Genomic DNA, 21,997 nt, shown 5'->3' with positions numbered 1-21,997 from the left:
CTTACACAGTATTGAGTCACACAATTTCAGACTAGGGAATACTGAGTCCAGTATTTGGGTCCCATTTATGGGGCTAGAGGCATGAGAGAGAGCACCACCATGGCCACGCCATGTTAAGGAACAACAATATTATTCTCAGTCTCACATTCATAATGTTTTTTCAACATTTGAAGTGACTGACCACCCTGACCATCACTTTGACATCTGTAGTAAAAAGTGTGGCACCCACAGGGGGAAAGAATTCCATAGTATGTGCCTGGACATCACTTGTCACCCTGTGCACAAACCTTATGAGACTGGTCTGAAAAAAAATCAGTGTTTTATCAGTAACTGCTTCAATATTTCCCCTGCTAAATTTGACTTTTTAGGACATGTTATTGCTGTCTGATGGCTGATAGGTCATTGCAGGAAAAAATCCTTATAAAGTTATAACATAATTGCTGCTATGCAAAATCAGCAAAGCCTAATAACTGCATGGCTTAGGCTTAGGCCAAAAGAAAAAAATGGTCTGCTTCCAATTACATGGCATTCGAAAATAGGGCAGGTAGATAGCAATTTTTTTTTTTTTTGGCAAATTTTTTTTTGTATACGATCATATAGGGGCAGACTGCGTGTAGTCAAGGGTAAAAGGTAGAAATTGATGGTTTTGGTGTTTTTTCCCTCATTTTTCCAATACAAAAATAAGGGTAGGGGCTGTCAGAAAAGGGTAGGTAGGGAAACCGGAAGCAGAACTATTTTTTTGTTTTGGCCTTAGCAATGATTGGGTCTACTTTGTATGGTGCCCCTGAAGGGACATCAAAGATGCAATTTTTTAAAGATAGGCTACTGGATTTTTTTTTCTCCAAAAAGTAGGAACTTTTGTTCCAATATCACAATTTTCTGCATATTTGACACACATAGGCTTTCTTGTTTTCGACTTGCAATGTGAATCCATAACTAAGCGCTTTAAGCAAATTCATTTACGAGAAAGTACATGTAGTCATGTATGCAGTAAAACATTTTGGGTGCACACAATCGTGACAAAGTCAATGTCACTACTTTACAAGATCATGCTGCTGGAAATACAAATTGCAACTAGGGGGTCCGCTCATACATAAGTCCCGACGCCTCATAGATCCGACGCCTCATAAATCCGAAATTTCGGGCTTATGAGGCGTCAAACTTATGAGGCGTCGGACTTACATGTATGAGGCATACTTCGGCCTCATAGGTCCGACGCAGCATAAGTCCAACTCCGATGCCTCATCTCATAAGTCCGAAACAGTGTTTGTCCATTGTCGGACTTACATGTATGAGGCATTGGACTTATGCAGCGTCAGACCTACGAGGTGGAATTTATGCCTCGTAAGTCTGACGCCTCATAATTTCGGACTTCGGACCTACATGACCTAGGTGTCGGACTTATGATACAGCCCCCAACATCAATACATGTTTGCAATGTCATGTTATTCATGCCTGTCAAGATTCTTATTTTTTATGTCGCATTCGCAAGAAAATTGCTGATCGATACTAGTCATAGCCTACTCATAAAAGAAAATAATTGTGACATTCATATAAAATTTGAGGCGTCTGGAAATTTGTTCTTTTCATTGACATTGTCATTAAAAAAAAAGTCAAACAAAAATGTGCAATGTCACAAAAATTTACGTTTTTGATGTCCCTTCAGGGCCACCGTTAGGTGAAATCAAACAACAGAGAGACATTTGTGTCAAAAAATGCATGCCCCGTAACCCGTTTTTAATCCCGTCATTTTTCAATTCATATTGCAGCACTACGACCGCCAATTACCATGTATCAGTGTTTCCCATCTGAAGTTATTCATCATCAGGGAATGAGAAATTCAGAGCCACTCCATCCAGCAGCAATCATTCAACTCCATCCATAATGTCGAAAGCATCGATTCGCGAATGGACCTAAATAGTTTGAGCTCATCAGACTAGTTCCTGAACCCCACGAGTATAAAACACTCTTATTTGTCCATTCACTTCGCGGAACCATACTCTGCATCCTGGTAGGACCAGTTGCGAATTTGAACTATTTGCAAGTACACAGAACACATACGGTACGGGATGGAGTAAAACCATACAGTGGCTAAGACAGAACGTTGTTGAGTTTAATGAAGTATGAATTTTTTTTCAATTATATCCACTGGCGCTATGATGGGTAATCAGAATTATGGACTTTGTCTACAATCACCCCCTCAAGAGAGAATTGGGTGAGACCACTTTTGAACACGTACTTCCCTGGAAAAATGGGCAAAACCCTTTCAGTCACTCGATCTTAGTGAAAGATGAAGGACGCACGTCACCCTGGCATAACAATTCCATCTTATGGATGATTCACAAATACCATACAGCCGGCCGGCCCATCACGTGGCTGGTTTTAAACGGTTGATCATGCATGGCTGGCTGGTCTTAACACTTTTCCAGTGTCACATGAAATTTTGACTCCTATGAGATCCAGTGGCACCGTTTTATTGGTTGAACGCGTTCACAATCCTCGCATATGCGCAATATACATCCACTACCAGCATGACCAGTGATCGAGTCAGTATTATGAAGCCGATAATCCTTCCTCTATGGCTCGAGTAATTATCAGCATCCAGACTCCAACCGGTCTTATCCGGAGTTTTTAAAACCCTCTAACTAAGCACGTATATTCCCTTATTTAAAATAAGAAAGGGGCGCTTAAATTGTTCATCTTGTGACATACGTTGAGAGATGAGTGGAAAAAAGAAGGGGTAAAAGTGCTGTGATGGCCTATCGCATGCCCCGTATTTTTACTGCGTCATTTCACTGCATGTATTCTATCATAAATAACTGAAATAAGTCCACGAACCATGTTCAGATGGTTCGCGTCACTGCATGGGTGGGGTTGCATGCAGCGCAGGTGAACGGTTTACGATACGAAATTCTTTGCGGCTCAGTTGACCGAATTTGTCAATCGGTGATTAACTGAAACCGACAATGGCAACCAAATCCAATAAAGGTTTGTACAAATTTCTGAATTGTGCCTTTTTTAATTTCCAAATTCCTCACTTTTCGATATTCGCCGTGGCTATTGTTACGGCAGCCGGATACGCTTTTCATTTACAACTGCTTATGGCATTGACTGGTTCCCTGACCTGACAATATTCAACGCCAGCATGGTCATGATCCTTGGCTCAGTCTTAGTCTTAGAACCAGACTAAGGTTCTTGGAAGTTGGATTTATTCCCCTGAGTTTTATTTTTAACGAAGTGGCTATCGTTACGGCAGTTGTTGTTAGCGCCCTCTACGATACGTTTTTGATACGCACGCAGGTATATAATTATTTGTTTCCCCACGTTTTAGCGAGCAGTGTGACAGCTCAGTCGATACTCCTAGAACTATGAGGCTCCACGTAGTGGAGCCTCATAGGTTCAGAACCCCGCAAAATTGTTGTCGGCACAAAACACTAATTAAGTACAAAAACGTCCATCCCAACCAAGCCGTTTCCCACAGAACCGCTGCACAGTTTGACCCTAAACTCCGTACAATACCTCATGACATACTCACGTTATGTGCACCCAACAAACATCGGTGGATTCTGTCGGTTTTTCGGCAAAATGATGAAAAATATGCCTTTTCCGCACTGAGCCAACCTGACACTTGAAATTTGCACGCGCGCAGAATGATCGCAGTCATTTTCGGGTTCGATAGCTCGGAGCGCGCCGCGGGGGGTACGTACTCGCACTTGTACGCATGCGCATACTATCGTTCCGCTCCTACACCATACCCCCCGCGGCGCGCTCCGAGCGATCGGACCGAAAATGACTGCGATCATTCTGCGCGCGTGCAAATTTCAAGTGTCAGGTTGGCTCAGTGCGGAAAGGGCATATTTTCCATCATTTTTGCAAAAAAAACGACAGAATCCACCGATGTTTGTTGGGTGCACATAGCGTGAGTATGTCATGAGGTATTGTACGGTGTTTAGGGGCAAACTGTGCAGCGGTTCAATGGGAAACGGCTTGGTTGGGATGGGCGTTTTTGTAACTTAATTAGTGTTTTGTGCTGACAACAATTTTGCGGGGTTCTGAACCTATGAGGCTCCACTACGTGGAGCCTCATAGTTCTAGGAGTACTCAGTCGATAGAGGGTAGGATTTTGCACCGCAAGGCTGCGGGTTCGCATCTCGGTTTTGCACTCGAATTTTTTTCCTTTTCTAACCTGAGGCTTTGGAGGATTTTTTTTTAAAAGGGAAATAAAGTCCGAATTTCATAACGTTCAAATTCACTATTTTCCTTCTAATTTTATATTTTCTCCTCATGTTTTTATAAAAGTTGCAGTCTACCGTAAACGATAGAAAATGGGAAATGCGTTACGGCTGCCGTAACGATAGCCACTGCGTTTTAAAAACTAACATGACTAAAAAAAACCGTCAGTGACAAGTCCAAAAAAAACTAAAGCCACGGATTATAAAGAAGAAGATGAAATCTACTTCAATAAAAATAATGATTAAAGGGAATATACAACATTTGCAAACATCCAAAAATAAAACTACCATGTTTTTGCGAAATACCTTAATAGGATGTTGGTAAATGACAGTCTAAAGCATCCTGTAAAATTATGGCACCTGGTATACTGTCATTTTCAAGAAAAGTGGTATTTTTGTATCAATTTCCAACGCTGATCGGCCGATCAGCGTTGGAAACAACTGGCTTTTTTCAAATACTGGCCCCAATTGACCATTGCACTTGTTTGCAATCGATTACAAACCTATGAACGGGTACGAGCCAGCTAGACTGGTTCCCTGACCTTACAATTCCCCAATGTATGTAAACTGCTCTGTTTCTTCTTATATGGAGTCGGGGAACCAGACTACAGGAAAATGATCGTTTTTCTTGGTTTTTATAGCATTTTCGAACCCAAAACCTCCAAAAAGTCAGTGTAACTATATTTGCTTTATATTTCCAACCCCCCAATTCCATCCATTTCTGAAAATTACAGCAAAAGCAAATGATGTATATTCCCTTTAAAATAATTTGATTAAAAACAAAAACTAAATCAATAAAAAATTGAAAGGAAAGTGAAATAATTGCATCCTGACACCACTTTTTTCATCATTTCAGAAACATTTTCAATTTTTTTAGACTCTCGACTCTCCATAGACTTTGTACACAACCAAAGAAGTGGTGTCAAAGGCCTAGTTTACAAATGGATTAATTTGAAAAGAATGTAGTATCCAAAGAAAAAAAGAAAAAGGAAAAAAAAAATTCGCCCAGTGTGGGGTTTTGATCAAAACTTTTGATGCCAGTACCACTTCAGCATGCATAGTCGAGCATTGAATCAATCAAGCTACCAAAGAACTCTGGGTTGAAGGGCAGTTATACATGTAAACGTGATATAGATAGGCAATAGTGTTTTTTTTGCAATGTCGTAACGATAGCACTTTAAAGCACGTTACAGCTGCTGTAATGATAGAGTATCATCATTGTATAGGCATCGTTACGGCAGTCAGTGTAGTTTATTTGAGGACACCTATATTTTTTAATAATTCCTTTCAAAAATGACTTTTGCAAATGACTGTCAGTGTCAATTCTGTCAAAGTGACTCTGGCAGCCTCAAGTAGTAATTTTTACTTCGAAGTGTTAATATAGCCATGAACCGGTCCTACATTTTTTTGTTCTTAAGCTGGCACTTTATACAGCACCCTCATGTGCATGTATACAAGTAGACCAGTTTTGCTAAAGTTGGGTTGCAATGGGATTAGGCTACCAAGTACCAAGACCTGAAGGAGCTGAAACCGGATGTGATTGGGATTATAGAAACCTGGTGTAACGATACGGTAATGAATAGTGAAATGTTCGCTTGAAATATGTGATGGCAGTTCCACTACACAAGATCTTCCAAAAGTCAATTGATGAGGGCTGCTTCCCGGATGACTGGAAGCTGGCGAGATTATCATCGATTTTCAAGAAGGGATCTAAAACCCAGGCATGCAACTATACTATAGACCAGTCAGTTTGACCAGTGTACCCTGCAAGATCATGGAGTCACTTATAAGAGTTGCTGTACTCAGCCGCATCAATGATCATGACCTGCTCTCAAAAGAACTGAGCCTCGACGAGGGATATGGTGTTGACGTCATGTATTTAGATTATTCCAGGGCATTCGACACAGTCCCACCACACATGAGGTTAATCTCCAAGCTACAAGCCTACGGAATAAGGTGCAATGTTCTTGATTGGATTCAAGAGTTCTTGAATAACAGGAAGCACTAGGTGGGAGTTAGGAATAATCTGTCTGACTGGGCTGATGTCCTGAGCGGTCCTACTAAACTGCGTCAACAAGCGTCAATGGTCGTCAACAAGCGTCAACGGTCGTCAACAAGCATCAACAAATTTTGTATAAGTTTTGTAACATCACAAGACGTTTTTTGTGGTAGAAATAGTGACAAAGGACACATTTCAGCATATAAAATAAAGATAAAATTATTTAAAAACTTAATTTTTTTGAACGCGAAATGTACGACGAGTTTGTCGATTTGTGTTGCCCGCCATCTTGTTTGGATGGCTCTGTACACTTCGCGCATGCGTAGTATGGCTCTGTACACTTCACGCATCCGTAGTACGGCTAGCTTCACGTAAACAAAATGGCGGCCACGCCAAACTCGACAAACTCGTCGTACATTTCGCATTCAAAAAAATAGTTTTTAAATAATTTTAACTTTATTTTATATGCTGAATGTGTCCTTTGTCACTATTTCTACCATAAAAAAACGTCTTGTGATGTTCCAAAACTTATACAAAATTTGTTGGTGCTTGTTGACGCTTGTTGACGATTGTTGACGCTTGTTGATGCTTGTTGATGCTTGTTGACGCTTGTTGACGCAGTTTAGTAGGATCCGCCTGAGTGGTGTATCACAAGGCTCAGTCTTAGTACCAATCCTTCTTGTCCTAAGATATGTAAATGACCTGCATGCCGGAAGTAGTAAAGTCAACCACCAGAATGTTTGCCGATAAGCAAACAACAGGGTCCAAAATCCAAAATAAGCTGTGCAACAGGGTTCAAAATCCAACACAGAAGGGAACAACATTAAGACGATCTGAATGTTCTCCTGTTCATGTTTTTAGTGTAACACAATTTTTGAGTGTAACACAATATCAATAGCATCGTTTGTGTTCTCGCTTGCAGAAATGTCGGAGTGGATCAAGTTCTTCACCGCAGCGGGCATACCACCAGGCCCAGCAGCCAAGTATGCCATGGCCTTCATAGACAATCGCATCAACAAGAGCATGCTGATGGATCTGACAAAGGAATATCTCAAAGAGATGGGAGTCAGTGTCATGGGGGATGTCATCTGCATCTTGAAGCATGCCAAGTCGGCTTATTCTCAGGTAATTTGTCTGAGCCTCAGTACAGTTAACTAGAATGAATAAAAATTTGGTTACAGTCAAACTCTGGGCCCAATTTCATAACACTGCTGAACAGTTAGCAGAAAAGTTGAGCTTAAGCATTTGTTCATGGCGTGGATGTGCTAACGGTTGCGCATGCATGGGGATTTCTGTTACGCCACTGATTTAAGCAAGTTTTTCCTCTGGGGTTAGGCGTGCTTGTGCTGTGCTTACTGTCTCTATGAAATAGACGAAGGATCTGTTAGCACAAAATCAGCTGTCAAGCAGCGCTATGAAATTGGGCCCTGGTTATAGTGAACATAACATTATGAACCAGAAATGACTGAAACGCCTTTTTCTTCCGGAAAAAAATGTCTGAAATGGCACTTGTTCACCGTTTCAGGTATTGTGTCTGGAACAAAAGGACATTTGATCACCGTTTCAGCTATGTTTTAATCCCCTCCTGCAATTCAGACAGTTTGATGGTCTAAAATGTTAACCTGTTAAAACCAATTTAAGTTCAGACATTCTGTTAACCTCAAAATATCTGAAATGTAAGCCTATCAAGAAAAACAGCCAGGTTATGTTTCAGACATTTCCAGGTGACTGACAGGCCAGTTTCTTGATAGGCTTACGTTTCAGACATTCAAAATGTCTAAAACCTAAGGGGGGATTTGAAAAAAATACCCGGAATGGTGACCAAATGTCTGAAATATAATCGCTATTTCTCACCTTTCAGACATTTTTTCTGGAACAAAAGCGTTTCAGACATTTCTGGTTCATAGTGTAGATCCTGGGAGTCCCAACCATGCATTTAATGTAAACATGGTAAATGAATGGGACCGGCACTCCACTTCAATCAAAGGTTATGTCAAGCTGAAGTTGTACTAGAGCGAGACTTGACTATAGTTATAACAGAGGGTAAACTTGGGTGTAACATGCCCAAATGAAATGGATTTTCAAATTGTGTAATTGAGTGTACTGTAACGGCTCAGAATTAACTGCTTAATCATGTTGTTGGAGCATGTTATTTTAGCATGTACCCACGTACCACGGCATGAGAGTCGAACAAGGTAAGTGAGTCGAACAAACCATTGGACCACAGCACTCCAACTGTAAATTGCACTTGTGCACATTCTCATCAGTGTTTCGCATGGTTCTTAAATTTAACTGGAAAAACTAATTATTCAAATATTTGTTGTTCTCAGTACGAAAGAGAGCGGCCATTGCTGGAAGCTATGCCCCAACCTGAAGACGGCAAGATAGAACTGAAGAGACAGACTACCCGTGAGTATTGGACTCAGCAGTGCATTCTTCATGACCCTCCCGGACCCTTGAAACCCCTCCTGGGGTCGATTTCACGAAGCACTGCGATCGATCGTAACTCAACTTACGAAGAATAACCCATCGCAACTTACGATGCTTCTTAAAATCGATTTTACGAAACTTACTATGAGTTGAACGCATCGTAAGTACCTTGACAATGGCGTGGAACACGTCGTAAGTTAAGACGTGTCTGTGGGTCGTCGTAAGTTATGAAGTGTCTTTTCGAAGCCAGTTTTACGGAATAACAAGTAAAAAAAGAAGACCAGCATCATGTGATGTTTGTTAAATATGACTTACCTTGACAATTGAGCAAAAAATTCCAGTCAAACAACTGTTTGGTTCGAGCATTGTTTTGTCCGCAAATCAACTATTATCGATCGCCATTTTGAATTTTTTTTAGAGAAATCCGACGACTCTTTTTTTTTACTAGACGACTGTTTCCTGTTGAGATACTACAGACATGAAACAGTCACCGTAATATGCTAAAAATAGTTTTGCGATGCATCGCTGTTACGATGAGTTTGGTGAAATGGTTCGTAGGATGCATCGCAGCTAAGATTGATCGCAGGGCTAAGACACATCGTAACTTTACGATGCGCCGTAAGTTACGATGAGTTTCGTGAAATCGACCCTCGAACCTTTTTAAATGGGACTTGGTGCCCCACAAAAGCTCTGGCACAGTGAATGTGCAACAGGCCATTTTGTGAGGGAATAAGGGGGCTGTAGTGCCTTTTCCTGGGCTCAGTAGAAATGTCAGTAACTTAATTTCTGTCTAAAATCTGAAGTCTGTAGTAGGCAATTCCATAAATTTGGACCTACATGTCAGACACTTTAGTGAGCTGCTGTTGGAAAAGTGAATGTGATACATCACTAATGATGTGATATCTAATGAGTAGAAAACAATTACAGACCAAACTAAGGTACCACCACCTTAATAACGACCTTGTACATCATGTTGTCGGACGTACGTAGAGAATTGGATTTTACGAAATTGCCCTAATGACTAAAGTTAAGAGATTCAGAGGGTGAATTCAGACCCCAACACTACTCAGACAAAAAATTGAACTGTGAGCTGTCGTGTACTCTTTGAATACCCTTTGAGCTCAAACTATGATCGTACATTTATGGTAAATACATGTAGTCACTAAATGTCTGATGTCTGGCCGAAATGTCACCTAGTATTCCTCCCGTGCTTTGTCCCCATTGCTTAGTGATACGATGTCAATGTCTACAAATGGAGGTTGACTGCTTCCCATAATGTCAATTCCCAGTAACCCCCTCCGATAACAGCTTTTTGGTGTTCTAAAACCTGTACTTGATGACCAATTTTCTTTTCTGTCGTCATTATTCATAGCTGGTAACAGGATGCTGGAGCACTACATGCGCAAGGAAGGCATGATAGAGGAGAGTACAAAGGTCAAGGTCACCACAGCAATGGCCGCCAGACTAGGAGCAGTACCCTCAACAGGTAGACCCAGCTTCTAAATTGGGGAGGGGTGCCGTAAAAAATATCTAAATATTGCATATCCTCATCATTATGGGGGTTTTCCAACTCGCAGCCTCATCTCTGACGTCTCCTCCATATTTGGTTCTAGAACCTTTTTGAAGCCTTATTATCTCGATTCCAGCTGGAAATAATCCAAATTTTTGGCCTCGCATTAAGGGGAGTCAGGTTGGCGTAGCGGTACTTTCCTTGCCTTCCACCGCTGTGACCCGGGTTCGAATCCCGCCTGGGTCAATATGTGGATAGGGTTTTCAGTCCCTGCCTGATTCCGTGGGTTTTCCTCAGAATATCCTTCTGGGCTTTTCCTCCCACCTCTAAAACAGTAATTTCTTGCCATTGCCTTCTCTGTCTAAGTTGGTGTGATGTTTCCCCTGGGATGCTTTACCGACTATAATGATACAGATACAGATACATTGTTTCTTTTCATGCTCCTAAAGCAAAAAAAAAAACCCAAATGAGTTAGAGTCCCCTGAGGTCAAAGCCTGAGATAAAGCTGGGGTCTGGTATACAGTAAACTCAGGCTAAGACGGCACTCTGAGAATTTGTGACGACTTGCGCGAATGTCGGCTTCTGCTGCAAGTTGTCATTTTGCTGACTTACACAAATACACAAATTGAATCACGGAGTGAAAAAAATTGATTGAATTAATGGCCTATGCGCATCAATTCAAAGGCTTGATTTACCCTGGTTTATTTCTATATCCATGGATGATTCCAGCAAATATATCCTCAATGTTTATCATCACAAACAGGCTGTGGTATTGATCAGAGAAAGTCACGCATGTACATGTACGTACGTACGAAGCAAGGACGGCGCGGCCGGCTAGCGTTAACAGTGGTACGATGTACAGATCGCTTGCATACTGTACGTCCATGTACATGTACATGTAGTGTACATTGTGCACGTACGTACGTGTACAGTTATGTGTGCATGGTACTGGTACAATAAGGGGACCCCCAAAATGAACAGAGCGCATGCGTGCAGTCGAGAGGGGGTACTGGTATTGATGTGCTATTGGGAAAATCCCTTTTTGATCACGCACGTGGCTGTGGGCTATGTCCATGTATTTTGTCACAAATGAATAAAAAAATCTTCACCTTACAATTTTCCTTCGCTTTTCATTTTCATTTAATGCCTTGGCTTATTTGTTTGTACATATATCTCTACAATCTCCTTGGGATGAAAAAGCCATACATGTACATGTAACCTGTCAACGGAATGTCCGATTGGACTGCAACAATCAGTATTGTAAAGAGAATTTGTATTCTCTTTCCTAATACCCGCCAACTCTGATTTTGACCTCTGCCCAGTTCCGTCTCATTTTGCCGGCACACCTCTCATTCTTGGGGGTTTGACTACAACCCTGATTCTATCTCGTGTCCTTCAGGTTCAAAGAAGAAGCTGGTTGGAGTTCCCGAGTCAGTTGAGGTGATTCCTGTCAAGAAGGCTCGCAGGGTACCCCCGGAGGAGGAAGGTGCTTATGTCATCTCGCTGCCCAAGGGGAGCACTGAACGCACAAAGAAGATACTCGACCAGAAGGCACAAGGTCAGTCTTAAAGCCAGAGTCCATCATTTGCAGCTATCCAAAAAGTAAATGGCGTAATTATTGTTGAAAAACATACTTGGTTGAAAGATAGTAAGGGGACTAAACTCCCTGTGAAACTATTTTTTCTGGCAAGCTGTCATTTTGAAGAAATCAACAAAAGAAGGCCTTTCCAACGGTGATTCTTCAGAAGCACCGTAGGAAATTCATATTAGTAGTTCGTTTTGTTATTCGGCGAAGCGCGCGCAAGCATTGGCACGATGCACACGCGCGCACGGCTGCTATAATTCGTCGGATCAGTGCGCGACATCGCGTAGCTGCAATCGGCTCAGTGAGAACGTGTCTCAGACGCTGAATTCAGGCCCAATTCAAAACATGATTCAGCAACTTTTGATTTGAAATCGAGATCCTAGAATGTTGTTTTTCTCAAAATATATAGCTAAAGCTGAGCTGAAACTTCATCATGTTGGTTGTTCAGCACCCTTCTTTTGATTTTGAGCACTTTTGTTGCTTCAAACGAACAAAATGCACAAATTACAAATGATGGACTATACCTTTAAGCACCCAATGTTAGATGGGCGGGATACAATTTTGTTTTCACCCATACAGTTCCAGCAGGATTATTTATATAATAATGAAGGGAAGGGCTATGTTCGTTATTAAAAACGTCACACACGCACATGCACCATTGATTACTAGCGCCCACTGGCTAAAAACTAAGTTAACTTCCGGTTCCATTCGTGCTATACTACACCGTGTGAAGTATGCATGGTTCAGTTGAGATGACGTCACACTAACGAACCGAATAGAGAATAAGTAAAAAGGTATGAAGAATACAAATATTTAAAAAATCCTGAATGCGAGACAACAGATTTGTGGACTGGTTGGAAGTAAATGTGACTTCTGATCATTTGATCAAAATATTTTTGAAATAACAACAAAATCACAAAGTAAATTTTGAAATTTCTATTGTGCAGATACTCCCAATCATTGGCCTAAACCCTTATGAGTTTCATTTAATTTCCCTCACGCCTCGCTACACAACGGTCAACTGATTTTGGACACTGTGACCAAGTTCCTTGCCTTAATAAATTTCAGTGCTTTGTTTAATATGTAAGCCGTAAAAACTTCTTGTTGTGAAAAAGGGCTGCGGTTGGGGATTGGAATCTTTTGCCCTTGGTCAGCATTAAACTGAAGTCTTGCCATGATGATTGATAGCCAGTACTTGGACAACTAAACAATCTTAAAATTTACTTTGTGGTTTTGTTGTTATTTCAAAAATATTTAGACGGGCACCTTTTTTTGGGACATCCATGTACAGTATGTACTGTAGAGGCAAATGTTTCCAGGCAATCTAAACGAAGAAAGCGACAGTAGTTTTGTGTAATATTCTGAGATCTTCAGGGTTCCTGAAGTTTCAAGTTGCCTTTGGAAATCTGCCTAATGTGAATCGAACATAAGATTGTATTAAAAATTACAAGTGTGGTTTAGAAAGTTATTCAATTGACACATAATCATAGACATTGTTTTACAGAGATTTAAAATTTGTTTTGTTGTGGTTTTGATTTTCAGTTACAGATACCAAGAGTTCTGTATTTGCAAGGTTGGGAGCCGGTTCAGCCGGTACTAGTGGCACCCAGATGGCATCTGCAGCTGGTCAGGCGGCTGCCAAGAGCACAGCAGAAGGCATTACCAAACAGGTACGTTCCTATGTCTTCCTTCACAACCCAAGGGGTACAGTGTTCTCCATATTAACCCTTACTCCCTTAACATGATTTACTAGGAACCATACCCATCCTGGCAAATTCCAACACCATATGGGAAACTGCACACACATATTTCTGACTTTGATTCTGGAGGTGTGCCAACCCAATGTAAAAGACAGTTTAGGGGTTCTGTACCCATCCTGACAGATTCCAACAAAACATGCCGTTGGGGTTTGATGGGTTGAGTTCTGTTAGGGTTAACTCTCCTACTGTTTGAACAGTCACAGACAGTCAAAACTTCCATCCACTTCTCATGCCATGCCTTTTACACAGGCTAGTCACCAACAGTCAGATCATAATTTTAGCAAGCACTCTGTCTAGTCAAATTCAGTCAACAGACAAAAGCAGGCAACGGATGGGAACAGCTGGCTTATCAATCACCTAGAGTCAAAGCTGCATCAAGTTGCATAAACAGTCGCAGCCAGTCAATCCTGCTTTATTTAGGATGGGAGCTCTCAACTGTTAAAAACATTTGATTTTGACTGAAAGGACAACTTGGCACAGAATGTATGTTTTACTAGGTGGGTTAATTCCAGTGTTGAACTTGGGCAGGCTTGAGCATACTTGAGAAGAACAGGTAGAATTTGCTGTCTAGATGCATTTAGGGTGAACATATTTGGGCTTGCTTTTTCAACAGAAATGTATGCAATCCTATGCTGTAGTTGTTAATATCTTTGAATTGGGTCTGTTTGTTTTGATCCTTGAGCTAGGGAAAGTGTTTGAAGCTCCATATGTTGTAGTCAAGTCAGTTGTAAGCCACTACAGAAAGTTATTAGTCATCCAGTCTTGAATCAAATTGTAAGCTTTCAAATAAGCTGTAACAAAGGAATTTGTTTGTGATTGTTCATCCCCAACTTGTGATTTGACTTGTGATGGACTCAGTTGCAACTCTAGAAGGTCTGTTTACAAACTAGTAAATGCATGCTACATCAATTGGGTCATAGCTTACGGTTTCTCTCTCTCTCTCTCATCAGGCTGGCTCACCAACAGTCTTCAATCGTCTCGGCGTACTTCAGTACCACGGTGTGCTGAAGAGCTCACCCAAATCGAGTCCTACCCCAAAGATAATGAGAGGCCCGGCAGCATCCACGGCCAAAACAGCAGCAGCAAAAACAGCAGCGGGCAAATCAACGGCGTTAGCCAGCGTGCAGGAACGTCTCGGTGTGCAGCGACCAGAGGTCTCAACCACCACCCTGACGCACATGGACTCAGTCGGCCTGAAGCACAGTCTTCAGGCACGTCTGGGCGGTCAGATCAGTGACCCCCCAGCTGCAACGCCCACCCGGCAGAAGGTGACAGTACTGATCAGCGAGGGCGGCAAAGCAGCCACCACCAAGAAGACCTCTCCAGCGGTGTTATCGAGACTGGGCTCCCAGAAGTCAGACACATCCGCAGTGGCCAAACCTACGCCGAGGGTAACTCTGAAGCCTGGCTTGACCAAACGTCTGGGCGGTCGAAAGGCTTCCGTTCAGGCGACTGGTGCCAATGCAGAAGCCAAATCGGGGGTTATGGCCAGGTTAGGCCAGAAGAAGCCCAACCCTATCACCCCTATCCGTGCAGGACCTACCGCACCTGGCAAAGTACAAAAGCGCCTAGGGATGCCTGTCAAGAGGGCAGAGACTCCCAAGACTTCCCTCAAAGAACGCCTGGGCCTCCAGAAGGCAGAAGCTAGCTCCACAACGCCGACCTTTACGGTGACGCTGGGGGGTACTGCCGGTAGTTCACCAGTCAGGAAAAGAAAGAGGAAATCCGGGGGTGGAAATCAGGAAGAAAGCTCCATTAGGTCAGTCACAATGGGACAGGATGTATTCAGCAGGCTTGGATCAGGGTAAAAATAAAAATGTTCTTCCTTTGAAAAAGAAGAGTATTCCTTTGATGAAGACAGTAACTATTTACACGCTAACACCCCAACCAGCTTTTCAAAATCACAAGAATGTTTTGGACAATCGAGGATGATTGAGCTCGATGATCCTTGAAAGGTTAAATATAAAGAGTGTTCCATTGGATTGTTGCGTGGTGGAGGATATTGTAGCATTTAGAAGGACTCCTAGGAAAAACGTTTAAGGAGTTGATGTAATTTTATTTCGCATTTTAAAGCTTGACAATTTTACAAAGTGCACAGAACAATAGCAATAAGCACTTTCACGGTAATATGCGCCATCTTGTTCACGGGGCGAAAAGAACACGCGTTGCTAGACACTGGCACAATTTGGAACCAACGCATGATGACTTGGAAGCGCAAAAGTTTTCGATTGATGATGTGTACACAGCAACGCATGTACATTTGCCCCGTAAGCAAGATGGCGCATATTACCGTGAAAGTGCTTATTTGATCAAATTGTTTATTTAAAACCTAGTTAATCAGTTGCAATACCTACAAGAATAATTGCATTGATATTTCTTGATTAAATTTTAATTGTAATCCCTGGTGAGTTTTGAAACCTAAACAATGTACATATTTCCCTTTTTTCCATTATTTATGTTTTACCAGGAGTGCGTTTTTAGAACTTAATTTTTTAACTTAAGTCATTTGGTGTCGCGTGGAAGTACTTAGATGACCAACATTTTCTCCCAAAAGTTGGACAGTTTGCATTGTACTAACTCCCCTGTTACTAAATTGCTGTTACCCCTCTGTACGATTAAAAAAAACACCTTGTGTTACACTGTTATTTTTCATTATGAAGAATCATGCATGTATCAATATAGTTGTTTACGTTTTTTAGGTGAAAGATGACGTGATATTTTTATGGGCTGTTGTGAACAGATTTTAGAGCGAAAAAAATAATGCAATCAAGATATTGCTTCGTGTTACACTTCTAAAGAGCATTTTCATGGTTTTGGAGAACAGACCAGTTTCGTTTTTTTTAGGACAAAGATTCAAACTGTGTTGGAAATTTGTAAAACAGAGGCTCGGTTTTAATATCTTGATGATTATACTTTGAGAAAAAAAAATCTCTTTGTTATAGAGTGAACCCCCCCCCCCCAATTAAAGCCCCTCCCCCCTCAAATTGAACCCTTGTTATGCCACTGTTAAAAGATAGAATTCAAGTAAAATTCAGACTTACAGTTTTCTGGTTTGGGGATTGTTTGAACTAGTTGAGAAATTTGCTCTTAAGATGATGTGGGTTGACTTCTATAGATGAAATGTGTATAAGTTGTTACCACAATAAAAGGTGAACAAAAATCAAATGAAAGGCTATCCTGTTAGTTTTTTATGTTATCTACCCCTCCCAACCGGTATGAATTTCACCGCAATTAATTTGCAGTTTTTCTGCAATCAAATTTCTGTTTTTGCAATGCAAGCACATTCACACTGCAGTTATGATAAAAAAAAAACCACCGAATGGCATACTTAAGGGTGGAAAAGTTGAAGTACCTTTTGTCTGACTACAATTTAAAATGAACCTTTATTTTGTGGTCACTTTCAACATTTCTCTCGCGGATTAGTCAAAGCTTTCAACAATGCAACAAACCAACAATCCTGTAAATTGTATGATATATCGTGCCAGGATGGGTCCATAGCTCCGTCATCTAAAATGTGTTCTTATAACATCGCATCATCGTTGGAATCCCTCATTCTCCTGACGACGGGCAGAGCATACTGTTCGAAACGCCGAGTCCCTTCGGTTCTTTTCAGAACCACACATACTCACAAAAGAGATTTATTCACATGGTGCTACCGCAAACATCTTGTCTTAAAATGTGTTCGGAGATTAATTATGCGCACACCACCGAACACATTGCGGTGAAGATGTGAACAAAAATCACCACAAGCCCAAAATGCCAATGTGTGGGGTAAATCATCATTTGTATACTGTCAATTTTTCTCTAAATAGAGAGTTTTGAGGCCCCTGAACCTAAGGTTTTTAACTTTGTACGGTAGATCTAGATTGACACACAAAGAATGACGTAATTTAGAAGGTTAAACAAACGGCATGTTAAAATATCTAACGCATGTTATTTTTGACTACGGTGAACCATTTTTTTCCCCACAACTAAAGGCCCATTTTGGTATATAGACATTTTGACGGATGTGTTTCTAAAAGTCTTTTGACTGTTATATAGACATTTATTCAGGCCGATTTTGAAACAAGACACACATAGTGATTTGTACTAGTTTTCAACGCCTTGCAATAACTCAATATGCCAAATACCAATTTTTACGAAAGCCCGTTAGTGCCACCACTTTTTTTTTCGAAAGAGCAATTTTTTTTTCCCAGATTTTTTTTCCGGAGCAGTTATTACTTTTTTCGAGACGATTTTTTTTTTTAGAGAGCACTTATTTTTTTCTGACCATTTGATGGTGAAACACAAAGCCAATCGTCCATTGGAACAAAGGAATAGCAACGCATCTCGATGTTTTTTGTTGAGTTTCACTATTTCAGCATTTATTCCTACTTCATTCAATTGTTAGAATGTCAGGAGCACTTGAAATAAATACATTTGTAAATTAGTACAGATAAAAAGTTAGTCTTTCACAATGTATAATACTGAGAGAATGGGTCTTCCCATATGTAGAAATTAAACTTTCAGTTTATTTTCTAATTATTTAATAACATGTAGATAACATTACATAAACTGACACACCTTGAAATACGTATGGAAAAAATGAAAGGAAAAAAGTGGTCGTCACCCCAAAAAAGGTTAATAATTATGAATTGAATGCCTTTTCTTTTCAATACAAAAATTATCAAGCTTTTTGCACCACAACTGTGTCAAGGAGTTTTCAAAAATTGTGGTCAAGTAACAAAAACAATGAAACCAAGAATTGATCGTTTGTTAAGCATGGAAAGGGAAGAATTAGCATTAAGGTGTAAACATTAACCTATTAACAAAATAAGGACCTGAAGCAACGTTATTTTTTAAAGTGACATTGCAAAAAATGCAGCCACTGTGTACACCACCCACAAAATTCTACAAAAGCAATACATTTTTTTTTCGCGGAGCAAACGTTTTTTGTAAAAAAAAAAACCCCAAACAAAAAATGTGTTCTGTATCCACCCTTGAGAGAACCTCACAATCACACATACTCATATGTGTATTTAATAATAATAGAGAAATTTCATGTAATTGTATTAGCATATGCATGTACTACACTTTTACTCATGTACTATTGCAAAGTTCTTCTTCAATCACTAGGTATAAAGTAAAATTCATCACAGAGAGAGGATGTTCATTTTTGCATGATCTCCCCCAAAAAAGTTTGCATATTATTGTGTACACAATGGGGTATTCCGAATACACATAAATAGAAAATGAATAAATGTTCAATATAAAAATTCCGAGGAAAAAAAAACAAATGTGAATTATTACTTTTTGTACAAATATATTCATGAACATGTGGACCCTATATTCTAATACCTGGTGTTACAGTGGTTTTTTTTATATGGATTCTACACTGTATAACCGAGCACATAGTCACTGTAATTTTACATGACTTTTATTTCATATATGACTTGTGGACCCACTTTTGTTAATTATACATCAGAAAACTATAACTACAAAACAATGCAATTGCTTACTGCATAGTTGGATTGGACAGATTTTGAAAGCTTCTGTACATAAAAAAACACTTGAGGTAAATTCTGGTGGAGTAAACCTCCAGGTGATTTGCCTTGGAAGACCAACTGGTAAGGTCATGACCTATTAACGTACGATATCAACGCTGATATATAATACCGGTAGGCAACACTGTAAGGATTTATAAACAAAGCATAAGAGATAATACATTTCTTAGAGAAAGCGTAGTTAAGGGAGAGTAAATCCCTGAAAATTGAATAATAATTTGCCTGAGTTTCAAGAGTAAGTACTGAGCTACATCATCAGTAAAAGACTTTAATACTGAGTTGAATCACAGGTGGACAGTTTATATGTATTAGTATAGGGTGATTATATATACATGTACGAATGTACATATAGGTTTAAAGATGCATTCCCCGTGCCATTTTTGAGTCTCACCTTGAAAAATACAGTTGTTTTTTTTCAATCACTATTTTCCTAGCAATATAAAAGTTATTCACTTTTATGAGACATTGAACAATAAAACACACCGACGTTTAGTCATTAAATTATTTCTTCACAAAATTCAAATTATTAGCTGCCAGACAATAATTCTGCCCTTGCATGGTGGATTAACTTGTGCACAAAATGAAAGCCCTTTTTTCAGAGGGTTGCAGACCCCCCAAAATCAGAATAAAGTTAGTTTTTCGTTAAAAAAAAAGTTACAAATTCAAAAATTTGTTAGGAGAAAGAAAATTCTATTTTTTGAAGAGCATGGGGTATGTAACTTTGATAATCAAGAAATTACATTCTTGCCTGCTGCAAAGTGCTATGTATTCTGTATTGTTCAGCTGCAGAGCAACTTCATGATAAGACATGAAGCCCACAACAGCAATGAATACAACAATGCGAATAGAGTCATTACACATCGACACTATGGAAGACTTTCTTTAAAAACAGTTATACAGGGTGAATCAAAAAAACCGAAACCGAGATATTATTGCTAACTGGAACAGAAGTAGGGCACGTGTGAATCAAAGGGAGATATCCTCTGTTAGGGTTGAATCTCCTCTTTAAAATGACACCCTGATCATGTCATTACATTCACGGTTGACTGAGCAGCGACCAATTTTATGAAAGGGTCTATTTTAATAGAGACTTGCTCTACTTTTCAATTGTGGTTTTGTTGTTTCATTTGTCACAGAGTGAAAGGCTATGGTTGCCAATCAAGGCAGGTGGGGAAAAAAAGATATTTCACCATGAAAAGTGGCGCAATTCTCTAAATAGACCCTTTCATGAAATTGGTCGCTGCTCAGTCAACCGTGAATGTAATGACATGACCAGGGTGTCATTTTAAAGAGGAGATTCAACCCTAACAGAAGATATCTCCCTTTGATTCACATGTGCCCTGCTTCTGTTCCAATTAGCAATAATATCTCGGTTTCGTTTTTTTTTTATCCACCCTGTACACTGTAAATCAGTATTAGCAACACATCCACTTTTTAGCATATGTTAAACAAAATGTGATAGTTCATTTCATCTTTACCTTTCCATTGCATAGTAAAAATAATAATAATAATAATAACCATAAATAAAGCAAATAGAATACAACAAATGCAGCGAAACTATTATTGTGTGAATACTTTTGTCATCAAGGCACATCAACACACAAACATATGTAGGATATAATACATATAATGTACAATAAAAAAAAAAAAAAATCTTCAAAAGTTTCAAAGAAGTAGAAAAATAAAGATTAAGTCTCTGGGTAGTTTAAATAATTCTCTGGGTCCAGAGTTGTGATGTTTTAGTGAATATAAAAAATACTGTTACTGAGTTAAGACAACGTAGAAATACTGTCTTCTTGTACCCTCGATATACTAAAGAAATCTTTATGGGCTTTTAAAATCAACCTTCAAAACAAATTAAGAAAACAAAAATTGGTGAAGTTGCAAAACTGAATTTATGAGTTGACAAGCGTAACCATAGCTGAAATCTGAATTACGTGGAGTTTCTTCTCTTATACTTGTTCACAGTTTGAACTGAAATATCGAAACTTGAACCTAAGTGTCAGCAAAGGATTTAAATTTTATTTTTTACATTTTGTAAAAATCAGGGGGAAAATGGAGTTTTGAAATGATAAAATATGATAAATGAGCTGCACCTGCTGTACAAATAAACTTATTTAAAAAAAAATAGAAAAAATAAACAACATCAATCTCATCAGCTTTCTCAACAAAATATTTGATGACACTGAAGTGGGTGACAAGTACGTAACTAAAATGTACATGATAACCATGTCAATTTCATCTGATTGATACCAAATACTTTTTTTTTTCTTTTCTAGTAGGAAAGGCACAGGAAACATGTTTTTACATCTTCATTGTCGAGCCTCTTTTCGTAGTGCACTATTTTGTTTAATGCTATTTTGTACATTTTATCCTCTTAGAACTACTCATTATCCAAGCAGTTTTCTGTACTATTCTTTTGTGTGGTTAAGCTCAGGGCAAGCAGGCAGACTCGGCCACGCTTCGCTGCTCTCCACAGTGGTTTTGCGTGCAATGACTCTCTGTATCATACCGTTACTTTTTACACTTCATATCCCTTCGCCTGAAACTGACTGGAAGGGTTTTAAAGAGGTTGTGGAATGCTCGAAGACATTTCCGTCATTTTTCGGGTATATGTAGCCTAAGGTGTGATGAAATAAAAACGACTATTGTGTCTGTCATGAAATGAGTACAAAAGGTACTTTTGAGAGCTGTTTTTCAGCTCCTCTTTCGACCCGAACGTGCAATTTGTGTAAAAGTCGTCGTTGGGGGCAGCAAACAAAACATAGTAAATCGTGACGTAATAAACAGGACTCCCGATGCAGCGTAGTATAAACGAGTCCTGTTTATTGCGTCATGATTTTTCTCATTTTACGAAGAACCCGACGACTGTTGATTTCAATTATGCGCTCGCCGACCAACAAATTACTCGATGAATTTCAGTTTTATAAACATATAA

The 21,997-nt window shown here is 39.7% G+C and overlaps 1 protein-coding gene across 2 annotated transcripts; it reads left to right on the top strand.

Moving 5' to 3' along the window:
- The first annotated feature begins 2,160 nt into the window (after positions 1-2,160).
- LOC119740978 (uncharacterized protein C19orf47-like) lies at positions 2,161-16,681 on the top strand. 2 transcript variants are annotated; one of them, XM_038216516.1, is made up of 7 exons: positions 2,161-2,215; positions 7,154-7,356; positions 8,562-8,640; positions 10,034-10,147; positions 11,571-11,729; positions 13,299-13,426; positions 14,467-16,681. In XM_038216516.1, the coding sequence occupies exons 1-7, from the start codon at positions 2,176-2,178 to the stop codon at positions 15,322-15,324; spliced, it is 1,581 nt and encodes a 526-aa protein (XP_038072444.1). In that variant the 5' UTR covers positions 2,161-2,175; the 3' UTR covers positions 15,325-16,681. The 2 variants fall into 2 exon arrangements, with proteins under 2 accessions (XP_038072444.1, XP_038072445.1); XM_038216517.1 differs by lacking the exon at positions 2,161-2,215 and adding an exon at positions 2,851-2,988.
- The last annotated feature ends 5,316 nt before the right edge of the window (positions 16,682-21,997 follow it).

The sequence above is a fragment of the Patiria miniata genome, unplaced genomic scaffold, assembly GCF_015706575.1.
Source record: "Patiria miniata isolate m_02_andy unplaced genomic scaffold, ASM1570657v1 HiC_scaffold_5, whole genome shotgun sequence".
Lineage (NCBI taxonomy): Eukaryota > Metazoa > Echinodermata > Asteroidea > Valvatida > Asterinidae > Patiria > Patiria miniata.
The sequence above is the reverse complement of the archived record's forward strand: the minus strand, read 5'-3'. Positions and strand labels throughout refer to the sequence as shown.